A 12418-nucleotide genomic window follows, 5' to 3' on the forward strand; every position below is an offset into this window, starting at 1 on the left:
CCGATGATAATCATCACTCCAGCCCCTAGGATGTTTGAGAAACAAAAATAAACTTTGCAAGTTGCCTAGGTTCTGCGGACTCGGCGGCCCCTGCTGGGACCAATCCTGGACTGCCTCTGGAAGAGAGACTGCCTCAATCTCTCCGCCCTCCTGATTGGCTTTGAGGCAGGGGCGGGGCCACTGCGGGGTCCGGCTCCCCATAGGTGAAGCAAAGTTAAGGTGGGCCTCCGGCAAGATTTTTGTCCGGTGACAAGCAGGGAAAGTGTTGGGGATTTTTTTTTTCTGCTTTGGAGGCCCAGGTTCAAGACAAATTAAAGTGGGAAACCAATTGGAAGGAAAGAAATTTGAACCGAGTTCAGGTGCCAGGTCCTAGGAGAGAAGACCAGCCCTGTTTGAAGTCTGCATCCGCCGCTGACCAACTTGGGGGCCTGGGTTAAGGGAAGGGGGTACAGCAAGCACAGGTGGGAGAGAAACCGGTACTGCCCCGAACAGGCCATCAGAGAGAGCAAAAATGATGGAGGGCACTAGCCCGTGCGCTGGGTATTTTTAATTGGTGAAAGCCTTTACATGATTTCTTCGAGCCTCACCACCAGCAGCAGAGCGGTGCCTTTGATTGATTAGGGGGGGACTTTCTGCAGAGCCCCACAATGAAGTTTCTCTACTTCTAATCAAGCGAAGGGGGAGCCCACTATGCTTCCAATCAGCCTCCTCTCCTGGTCCCTTGCTGCTGGGCGTAAAACGATGCTCACCAATCCCACCTAAACCAGGAGGCAAGGAGCCCAGGCTTTTGTGCACACAGGAGCTGTCACTGGCCTCCTTTTCTGCCCCCAAGACAAGAGAGGACTCTTGGAAGCCGAGAAGGGTTGCAGAAGTCTTTCTGGACTGAGCCGAGCGTGGTGAGGAGTGAAGGCCCCTGGCGGCCGGCGGGAGGCGGGAGGGGGGCGCCGAGGGCCACCATGGGCCTGCTCAAGGGCCTCCTCCGGGCAAGAAACCTGCTGCTAGTCATCTTCGTGCCTCTCCTGCTGCTGCCGCTGCCCGTGCTCCACCCCAGCAGCGTGAGTACCGCTCGTCCCTTCCTGTCCCTGCGGGCCGGCCAGGCCGGCCGTCGGGCGCGAGGGCAGGGAGGGCAGGGGGGCCGAGGGATGGGGTGCAGGGCAGCTCCTCCACAGGCTTTGCTCCCGGGCTCAAGACATGGACAGATCTTTCTGGGGGAGGCTCCAATGCTTTCTTTCCCCACACTGCCGGCTAGATCCCTCCGCCCCTCTCCGGGGCCCCGACCGGGTGGCCCCCAGCCAGAGTGAGGTTGGCGAGGGCTGGGCTCAACTGAGGGGTGCTACACCGGCCTCGGGCCGCCGGAGACAGCGCGGGGGCCAGCGCTGTGCCCTGAGCAGAAGGACACGCTGCTGGGCTGGAGCTTAACTGGGTCACCATGTGACCAGCTCTCTGTGAGGAGCTGGAGAGCAGGGAGTCCCAGTAAGGGGGAGTGCGGCGGGGGGAGTCCCACGGGGGCTCCTCTGCACCCACCAGGGTCTGTGGTTCCGATAACCACACTTTGAAATGCAATCGCTGAAGTCCCTCTGAACTTGACGTTGAAAGCAGAGGTTGGCATCTTGCCCCAGTCCCATGCACATGGCCCTTTGATCATTTGTATCCTCTGTGTTTTCTTCTCTGTGCTCTTGAAGGAGAGAGACATTCAACCAAGCAATAAAAAAGAAATAAGAGCCCCCAACTCTAGACCATGACCCAATTTTTGATGGGGTTTGCATGAGCAGAGATGCCAAAGCTTTGGCTCTGCCTTCTGCTGGCTTCTCAGACCTTCACTGGCCTCCCTTCCCTTCCTGTCTCCTTCCTCCTCCCCCTCCTCCTCCTCCTCCTCCTTCTCCTCTCCCTTCTCCCCTCCTCCTCACCCTCCTCCTCTTAGGGGCTTTACCCCTTGTCCTGCAGGCACTACCCTTGAGACTTCAGGAAAAATAAGCTAAGAGAGGTTAATCATGTTTGTGGGACGACGGGAAGAGATTTTCCAGGCAGCTCCCCGAGTATCTTGGTAACCAACATTGAGTTATAAAGTTAAATAGAGGGGATTAGAATGGCCCGTCTTAAAAACAAACTGGCTTAAATCTTTACTAGAATAAATACCCCAGAGTGCCAGGGAGACGCTGATTAAGAGCAGGCTGGGATTAGCAGACAGTGATTGCTGCCGACAGTTTTCCTAGGGCTCACTCTGTCCAAATGGGCTGATTGGTTTTTCTTTCTTTCTTTTTTTTCAAGGTTTGTTGTTGTTGTTTTTTTTACCCAATGTCTGATGCACTTAAGGGAACGTTCACCAGAGATACAGTGCCCTCTTCTCCATGGCAGTATGAGGCACCTCTGTGTCCCCCTAAGTCAGCCCCATCTTTGGGGACCATGACTCTAGGGTGTGGGTTGCTTACTTTTCATTCTGGGGCCCTGGCTTTGAACTTCTCAGTCACCACTGCCTAGTAAGAAGTATTCACAAGAAGAAGAAGAAAAAAAAAAAAATAATAACGAGTTATTGAAGTAGGCAAAATAATCTATAAATTTGATGGAAGACAGGTGTTATTTAAAAAAGAAGAGAAAAAATCTTAAATAAAAAAAGGAGAGTAAAGGAAGAGCAGGTGAGCCTCTGCTCTGTTTGGATCTGTACATAATCTTTGAAGAGATTTTTACAGCTGCTTACTGAGACCAAGGGACACTGCCCTTTCTTGGCCTAGCTCCTTCTGTCAGACTCAGTTTCACCTTCGAACGGGGTTCCTCCATGGCCACACCAGTGACATTTAGCGCCAGATAATTCTGTGCCGTGGGGAGGGCTGTCCTGTACATTGAAGGACGTTTAGCCGTATCCCTGGTCTTCACCCATTAGATGCCAGGAGCACACAGCACCCCCCCTCCACTCTGACAGCCCAAAATGTTTCTAGATATTACCCAATACCCCCTGGGCCTGGGATGGGAGGAGGGGCAGGGAAAATCACCCCCGTTAAGAACAAGTGCCTTTTAGGGGCGCCTGGGTGGCTTAGTCCTTAAGCGTCTGCCTTTGGCTCAGGGCGTGATCCTGGGGTTCTGGGATCAAGCCCCACGTCGGGCTCTTCCACCGGGAGCCTGCTTCTTCCTCTCCCACTCCCCCTGCTTGTGTTCCCTCTCTCGCTGGCTGTCTCTCAAATAAACTTAAAAAAAAAAAAAAAAGTACAAGTGCCTTTTAAGACAGTAGACCTAACACTACCTCAGAGCTTCCCAGTCGGTGCCCCTGGGTGGCTATTGTGATCCCATAGCCCCGGGGACAGCTAGATGGAGCCCGGCGTGCCCAGTGCCCTCAGAGCTGGACGCGGCTTGCTTGCCACTTACCCAGGATGCCCTGCAAAGATGATGTCTCCGTGTGTCACCATGTCAATGAGAGCACTGCTCTTCTTCTAGAATGACATAAAGTCACCTTGAGGTCAGCAGCGCCCACGGGAAGCACAAACCAACACATAGAACGTCTCTCACCCATTCTTACTCCCGAGCGTCAAAATTTTAGGTTCTGATATTTAATTCCTAAACGGACCTGGTTGCCCTGGGCCAAAGCTGAGGGAAGGGACCTGGCCAGAAGTTCCGGGCCTACTGTTCTGATGGTTCTTGGAAAAGACAAGCTACAGCTACATTCTAGGAGGAATTAGAATGACCTTCCCCTTTTTCCTGCTCAGCTCTCTAACACCAGGAGCCCAGACTTGGTCTCCCATGTTACGGAAGAGGAGGGTACAAGAGGGGCTTGTCCATAACCGAGGCCTGCCTCAGTGTCCCTGGCAGGATTAAGGTTACACCCAAGCCCCAAACTAAATTTCAGAAAGGCCTCACAGTCATTTATGACAGCAAATAAACAGACCTCAAACTTCCAGTGAAGTTTGAATGGGACATCACTGAGGTGACAGGACAGCATGGGAAAGGAACAGATGCACATGTCAGTTGGTACGGTCAGGAACCAGCCCCTATGGGGAAATGCCACTTTTGAGCTCCCTCCTTTATTTGTAAACAGAAGCCAAAAAGAACTGACAGAACTATCCTTTAAAGGCACTGCCTGAATATTCATCAGCCCCTACACACCTGCTGACTAGTGGCAGTGATAAGGGGTCGAGGGTTTCCAGAATATTCTCTCCAATAGATAGATAAGAGAAACCTGATAGCCAGAAGAGGAACCCAATTCAGTTCAACTAACATTAACTGAGCCCGCCTGCCAGACACTGGCCAGCTGTGGGGCCCCAGGATTTCTGGAATCAAACCTCACAAAGATTTTGGGGGGTTATCCTTACCCATTGAATTTTGAGAAGTTTTGGAAGGAGCAAAAGGAAGTTCATGTAAATTCCGTGGGTGAACGGGGTGAGAAATATGGAAAGGGCCTCTGGAGGAAGTCTCTTGGCCATTCTTGTGCTCTAAGGAAAGTCCAGGTAAAAATGATGATGGTGGTTTATTCTGTTCTTAATGCTGGATGAAGGGGGCTTGCTGACTTCCTCCAAGCCAACCTATTCTAATTTGGTAACAATAATCACCATCAAAAAGTGTACCTTGACTTACCCACGTCCTCCTAAGTCAAACTAAGATGGTGCCTGGAAGAAAGTTTGTTCTCTTTCTCTCTCTCATTCTTTCTCTCAGTCTCCCCTTCCCCTCTCCCTTAACCTTAATTTGCGGCCCTGTAATGACAAGAAAGACTAAAGGTTCTCAGGAAGGAATAAGGGCTCTCAGGGAGGGACAGATATCCTGTCCCCTTTATCTTCAGCTGGAGTTAAGACATGCCATTCTGTTTCCCAGGGAAGAGATAGGAATAAGTGGGCTCAAAGGGGCTCAAGGCTTTGAACTTCTTTAAGAAGTTTTATTTCTGTAACGAAGGGGGGGGGTATTTCTCTAAATTGCATTCTTTTCCAATGGAGCCTTTTTTTCTCCCCCTTACTGATTCTGTTGTCTTATCAGCAACTTCCAAAAGTTTTAACTTCTCTCTGATCTTTTGGCCCCAGAGGAAATCTCAGTGGGAGCTACAGTCAACAATTGTTGGGCGCTGTTCCCGTTTCTCAAACCCCAAGGCGGTAATCCATGCATATCAGGAGGGAGCAAGGTCCCATCCAGCCAAGCCGGGTTAATCACTCCTGACGCCCCTCACTGATCATGGCGACCTTTTGTAACTTTTGTGCAAGAGTTTGAGGACGCTTGTTCTGAACCCAAGGGAGAGATAAACAGAACAAGATTTGTCAGGCTCCTTGATCACCAGCCAGCCTCAGGGCAGGTCAGACCTGAGCCCAGATGGTTTAGAAGTATGTATAAATTGAGGAACCCAGAGCCTGCTTGGACCTTCTGTACAGTGGCCCTCCAAGACCATTGTTAAGGCCTTCGGACAGTGACCCTTCCCGAGAGTAAGCCAGTGACCTTTCTCAGTGCCATTAAGCAGCATGGTTCCGAGCAACCAGCATTACTAGAGGCTGAGGTTAAGGAGGGCTGGTTGTTGGTAACAGTGTTGTGCTTTTTTATTCTGTGCACCCCAAAGTTGTACAGCCAGCAAAGTAGAGGGCGTTGGGGAAAACTCTGTAAATTTCCAGGCCTTCCCTTGTAGGTAGATGGTACTTTTATTTCCTTTATCAGAGGGATGTTTCCAGGTGCATCAAGCAGGGGGAATGAAGTCCCAGAGCAGTGAGAACCAGACACTGGTAAGGACACGGGTTCTCAACCAGGGACAAATGTCCCCCCAAGGGACATTTAGCAATGTCTAAAGACATTTGTGGCTGTCACAATTGGGAGGTGCTACTGACATCTAGTGGGTAGAGGCCAGGGATGCTGCTAAACCTCTTAATGCCCACAACAGCCACCCCCCAGCATGGAATTCTCCAGCCCCAAAATGGGCCAATCTCAGAGCTCACACGTGACTCGTTACACAGAGGGATCCTAACTTTCAGCGACCCCAAGAACACCTAGCGTCCAATCAACTCGACGCCAAAATACTCTGCTGCCTGTCAAAGCTGTGAACTCCATCTTTAGAGACTCTGATCTTGGGTCTGGACACTGAGTTCATGTCAGTCCCCATCCTGCTCAGTTTCAAGCAGAGCTGGGATCTCCTAAGCCTGGTGGCTTCCCTGCTGCAGACCACGTGCCAGGCTCCAGCCCACCCAGGAGCAGCAATTACTGCACACACCCAAGTACCGGCCCCGCCAAGGATCCACGGCAGTCCCCCCCGCCCCCCCGCCCCACCAAGGCCAGCTCTGCCCCTCCCCGGGCTGTCTCCTGAGGCCCATGTTTGAGTCTGCCTACTGCCTCCGCCCCGGGTCTCATTTGGATTCTCCGCGGCCAGGGCTGTCCCTGTGACTAATCGCCCACTTTCCTCCCCTTCCAGGAGGCTGCGTGTGCTTACGTGTTGATCGTGACTGCTGTGTACTGGGTGTCCGAGGCCGTGCCTCTGGGAGCTGCAGCCCTGGTGCCTGCCTTCCTTTACCCGTTCTTCGGAGTCCTCCGATCCAGCGAGGTTAGACTATTTGTGGCCCAGATCCCTGCTGGGGACCCTACTGGGCCAGTGAAAGAGGGCTCAAGGTGAAGGGAGAATCACAAAGCACTTGGGGGGGGCGCTTTCTTCACCCTCCAGAACAACCTCTTAGCACTAAGCCTTTGCACCTGCTGTTCCAGACCGTGAGTTCCTTTCCCATAACTCTCATCTCCCTCAAACTGCCTCTTTCAGGAAGCCTTACTTGACTGATCACATCCAATTGCTCCTTCCATCTGAAACCCTCTAGGAACTGGGTGGTTAGCATGCTTGTTGACCTTTCTCAGTCTTTTGTATGCCTGCGTAAACTATAAGGCAGTAATCAAAGGTAGGAATCCAGTTTCCCAGGTCTTTGCAATCTCATTATAAACCTGAGCCCATATACAGTAGGTGCTCAATAAATGTTTGCTGACAGAGAGACCTACCATGTTTTCCTGAGTCCTAACAATGTTTTCATCCACTTCCCCTTAAAAAAAAACACAAAAAAACTCTATTCCTTCTTCCCCAAGTCAAGATTACTGCATAGTCTTTCCTTGACTGCTGTCTACCTGGAACCTGCCCTCTCTGTCCACTCTCTCTGTCTGTGGCATTCTTAAAAGCTCAACCAGAAATTGTCAATATCAAGCCCAGGCTGTGGTCAGACTTCAGGGCAAACATTTAACCCTACCACAAACGGGAAAGAAGGAAAACACAACCAGAACCCGGAAGCAAGATGAAAGATGGTCCTCATTCATTAACACCTGGTTCTATTTAGACTCTCGTTATAGCCCCTGGTCTCTGCTTAGAGTTTCTGATAAAGATCGAATGGTAGAGACTAAGGACAGAGGCACAGATGAAAGACAAAAGGGAACTGATGTTTGCAGGCCTACTAGGAATCAGGCACTCTCCCGGAAGTACTATATTAGTTATCTGTTACCCCTGAGATCTCTACAAGGTGGGTGTTAGTATTTCCATTCTATGGATGAGTAAAGAGGCTCAGAGAGTTAAGAAACTCACTCAAAATCTATTTACCTACCACAAGGTAGGAAGTAGCCGAACTGGATTCAAATTCATATCAATTAGATCTCGAAGTCTATATTCTGGCTTGCTCTTCTACCAGATGGACTCAACTAGCCAATGTGTTTGTTTTGTTTGGGGTATTTGAGTTTTTGGGTTTCGTTGTGGTTTTTGTTGCTATCGTTTTACCTGCATTGTTTTTGTTTTTGGATGGGAGGGTTGGTGGCAATGAGTAGCTGTAGTAGCCTTAGCCGTTCCAAAAAGGATGGGACCCCCCCAAGCCATCAGCAGTGCTTTTATTCCCAAGATGGGTACAACACCAATATCCTGGAGACCCTCATAAAAGCCAGCCTGTGACCTGAATCACCAGGCAGTTGCTCCAAAGTGTCCCCTTCTTTTGTGAAAATAAGAATAGGTAGTTTGGTCTGTGTGCCTGCCTAGAAGAACCACCGGCCTTAAACACGACTTTTCCTGAGAAAAGCATTTAAACTTATTCTGCACGTTTCTCTTTAGAAGTGAGAAACCAGGAGCCCATGAGTCGGGGGGTGAATATAGAGGGCAGAGAAAAAAAAAACGACGTGATAGAAAGCATTGAATCTTAACTAACATTTAAAGTGAGCTAACTATTAATTAAAAGATTTCTACCTTTGTATTTCACTACCGGCAGCCCCAAAGCGGACAGTAGATGATGTCCCTATTTCTCCAAGGGCTGCCTGCAGCAGGAATCCTCCAGAGGGGTGACCCAGTCAGTGCCTCAGCACGGTAGAGATGTTGCTAGGCAACCGTTCATCCAAGGGCCCGCCCCTCTGCACAGCCAGGTATGCCAGACCTGTAAGGACAACTGTTGAGTCAGTGGTTTGTGGGGATACCATGACTTTGTGAGGAGAAAAGGAAGACTGTCTGGTGAAGGATTAGGCATTGTTATTGCTGGGGCTGGAGATGGAAAGCACTAGAGGAGCCAGAGGGCAGGTCTTATCATTTGAGGTGAAAAATCGTACCCCATCTTTCTGATGAAGGAGCGGTGGCTGGCAATGATATTTAACAGTTGGGCTACAGGAAGCAGTGTCAGCCAAAGAGAGTCTGTTCAGCTAGCTTTTTCAACTCAGATCAGAGGAAAATGGCGATAAGTATAGGACATGGCTTATGAGCCTTTGTGAGCCATTCAGATTTGCAGACGCACCACCAGCAGCCACACCCCTACACCAGCATGTGCCATGGCTCCCCAGGAAAAGGTAGGCTGGGGGTCTGCAGGAGCCCCTTCTGCAGACAAATCATCTGCGTGTCATTCCCCAAACCCACCTTGTACTTGCCTAGCCTTGCCTTGACTCAAAGTTCTCTCCAATTCCCTCCAACCTTTAAAGTCCTGCCCAATTACCCTCTACAGTGAAGCCTTTCCAAAAGGCTCAGATCCCTTGAGGCGATCTGATGTCTTTAGCCTTCAGGTGGTCCATCAGACACACCTGACATAAACTTTCTGTAGACATGTCCTCTCTCCAAAAAGATTCGCAGTCCCTAGGATTTGTGGTGTCTATGGCCTGGATCCTTGCACTGGCCCTCAGTGAAGAGCTCTTGGTTGCATGGTTTCTGGATGGTGTGCGATAGTGTGCTCTCCACCCAAGGTGTGTGGGTAGGATCAGTATGACTCTAGAACCGTGGCTTTTGTCCCTTGTGGTTCTCATTCAACATCCGGAAAAATATTTCTACCATGGGCCATATGGGGCATTATAGGTACCCTGAAGGTGACAAAAATGAAACACAGAATCTCTGCCCTCCTGAGTTTCCCACTGGCAACTTGGATGTATGCATACAAATGGTTAATTTTTATGGTGATGACTTGACGGTCAGCAGGTGTTAAGAGTCTATTGTGTGCAAAGCTTAGACTTCCTTCTCTCTGTCTTGCTGAGAAGAGATACAAAATGATAGACTCCTGACCTTGAGAAGTTTCTATTCTAAAAGAGAGAAGGCACAAACCAAACAGGAAAACCCAGAAAACCCATGCCATAATGCCTCATTTTCTGGCATGGTGGAAGATTCACCCAATTCCCCAAAAGGGAATGTTCTAGATAAATGAAATTTACCCCACCGAGTGCCCAAACTTTGTTGACCAATTTTTGATTGACATCTTTCTAGAAGGCTTTATAATTCCCCCAGGCTTTTAAACAGAAGTTGTTGACTACAAATGAACTTTTTCTTTGGAGCCTTCACAATTTCCAGGGGAAAAAAAATTCTCAATCAGAGGAGCCAGTGTGGGCTGGATGATGGCACAGCTGAGTAGCCTGAGTGCTGGCTAAACAGCTGAACCTAAAGAATCCTGAGTAACATATTGGCAGTGGACCAGAGAGAGAGCCCAAGGGAAAATACAAAAGGCATGTTACCGCATCTGCAGGTGACTCAAAGCTGGATGGGCCCACTAATGTATGACGACAGAAACAATGCTGACAGGATGAGACAATGGCCTGGAACTGACAAAATGACGTTTAATGGGGATAAATGTTAACAGTGTGTGTGGAAAAGACCTTGGCTTTTATTTGAGTACAGATGTAGCATGAATCATCCATCAGCCCAGTGTGGCTGCCAAAATTTGGGGCATTTACCATACGCCAGGCACTATGGGAGGTCCCTCACATGCTCCCGCGTCACTGAATCCTCTGTACAGCGGTTATTCATTCTGTCTTTACAGAGGAGTTCAGAAATGGAAGCTCAGAGAGGTTAAGGAACTTACTACGGGGTGGAGTCAGGACTTGAACCAGGAGTGTGTGCTCCCAGAATGTGTGCTCTTAACCGCTGGCCAATACATACTGAAGTCCACTGAGTTGATAAATGCCTGTGTCCAGAGCATGAAATTCTAGATCAGGAGCCCATGCAGTGGTGGGTAGCCAAGATGTCCAAAATCTAGGATGCGAGTCACATGGGAAAGAAGAGAAGACTCAAGAGGGACATGATTTCTGGCTTCTGCATCTCAACACATGAGGCTCAGAGGGTCAAACCAGAACCGGAGTCCAAGCACTGCAAGAAAGACCTGCTCTGTGTGAGGGAAGATGCTGGAATGGGCTGCCATGGGGCATCTGGGTATTCCTGTTCCTGGGAATGCAGGCCAGGTGACCCTGTCAGGGACATTAGAGATAGATTTCGTGCCTTGGGAGAGGGGATGGACGCAAAGGGCCCTTTGACTTTGGGACCCTATGACCTTCTTGTTGGCATCCTGGCACTACTTCCCTCTGCTGGTATACAGAGCTCAGGCCTGGACCTGGGGTTTGTTCTTTATTTTACCTCCATTGTGACTCACAACTATCATTGTATCTGCCTCGGAAATCATCGATGTCCTTCTAAGGTGCTGCCATAGCCGGGGACAATCAAGTTGGCTAACAATTACTGTTTCTAGGAGGGTGGGAGCGAGAGCGCTCTGCGGGGCAGTAAAAGGCATGGTTTGAATGATGGGGCTTGGGAATAGTCTCCGGGGTGTCCAGGGTCAGAAACTACCTGCAATAGAGATGACATCTGCTTTCTCTCTCTCCCTTGCCCAACACACACACACACACACACACACACACCCTCTGCTCTCTCCGGGCCCTGCACTGCAGGCCCCTGGCAAGTCTCCTTGGCATTCTAGCTCCTGCCAGGGCAGGAGAGGCAGCAGGGCAGCTCCAGCTGTGACAACAAAACGGCCTGTGCAGCCCCATGACACTGGAGTTCAATGTCGTGAATCTGCTTCCCTGTTGGTTCCTGATCTTTCTGACCTGCCAGATTCCCGACCATCACCCAGACCCTGAGTTTCTCTGTTTGTTTATACCACGCTCTGCTCTGCCTTTCTGGCCTCTGCTCACCCCGGAGGCTGACCCCCCTCCATGCAGGCCTGTGGGGAGGTAGGCTGAGTATCAGGACCCGGCCACCTGCCTGAACCCAAGCCACTCATCACCCACAGCCATCCAGATGCGGCCCAGAGCTGAGCTCCACACCCAGGCCATGAGTGGGGCCTGGGACCAAGAACTTACAGATATTGCAGCCTCTTGAGGCCGAGTTAAGGGTTCTGGCATAAGAGCTGCTCCTTTGCCTCTGGACTCAGAGCCCAGCCCCCTGCCTTTGTTTCCTCCACTGGGGGCAGTTCCTAAGATCCCAGAGAAGAAACTGGGGGTGCTGTATGACTCAGCATCTCCAGGAGCTAAGCCGACATCCGGACCAGGTCAGCGCTCCTCTGAGTCTCTCCACTTTAGACTTCTCTACGGTAGGGTTTGCAAAGGGTATTTTTTTAGCAACAAAACCTTTTCTGTAAACCACATCTTGGGAGACTCAATACATAAAACAGATGGAAGAGGAAGGCCTACTCAAATGGGGCATGGAGGCCCAGGACCCCGGCTGTTTGGGCCCTTCCCGCAGGCCTCCTGAAATTGAGGCAGTGAGTGTGATTTGCAAAGCTCTGGCCTTGGGGAGTGCAATTAGGTGATTAGGAGGGTGCTGGAGCCCTCAGAGACTTCTCCCACAGGAACAGCATTCCTTTCCCCAAGGAAAGGCCTCGAGTCAGGCGCACCGGATTTGGCTGCCTTGCTGGGGCCCTGGCTAGAATGCAGTGGCCTGGGCTCCGGCTCTGGCTGGGGGCTGAGCTCCGTGCTGAGGGCAAGCCAACCCAGGCGTCCCCTCCAGGGGTCTAGAGGATGTCCCTGCGAAGTTGTTCCAATGTCCAGAAGAGCCTCAAACTAAGTGCGTTGCCAGAGGCCACGACTGGTCTCCTGAGGGCTTGCCACGTTCCCACCATTTCTAGAGTTGCCCACAGTTGACCTGCAAAGCGCTGACTGTCTGCAATTCTGAGGCCAACCCCACTCAGAGCCGCCAGATGTCCGTATCAGGACACCGTCAGGTCCACCACACCTCCAGCCGTCTCTGGCTGCTGCCACCCTGAGCAAGTAGAATGGCAGCTGGAAA

At 50.7% G+C, this 12418-nt stretch overlaps 1 protein-coding gene across 1 annotated transcript in view; it reads left to right on the forward strand.

Annotated features, from left to right (window-relative positions):
- The first annotated feature begins 956 nt into the window (after positions 1-956).
- SLC13A4 (solute carrier family 13 member 4) overlaps positions 957-12418 on the forward strand; it is a 40335-nt gene continuing 28873 nt past the window's right edge. The window contains exons 1-2 of the mRNA XM_040644538.1: positions 957-1055; positions 6362-6490. Coding sequence (XP_040500472.1) covers positions 957-1055; positions 6362-6490 — 228 coding nt within the window. The remainder of the gene's footprint in view (positions 1056-6361; positions 6491-12418) is intronic.

This window comes from Ursus maritimus, unplaced genomic scaffold, assembly GCF_017311325.1.
Source record: "Ursus maritimus isolate PB19 unplaced genomic scaffold, ASM1731132v1 scaffold_3, whole genome shotgun sequence".
Classification (NCBI taxonomy): Eukaryota; Metazoa; Chordata; class Mammalia; order Carnivora; family Ursidae; genus Ursus; species Ursus maritimus.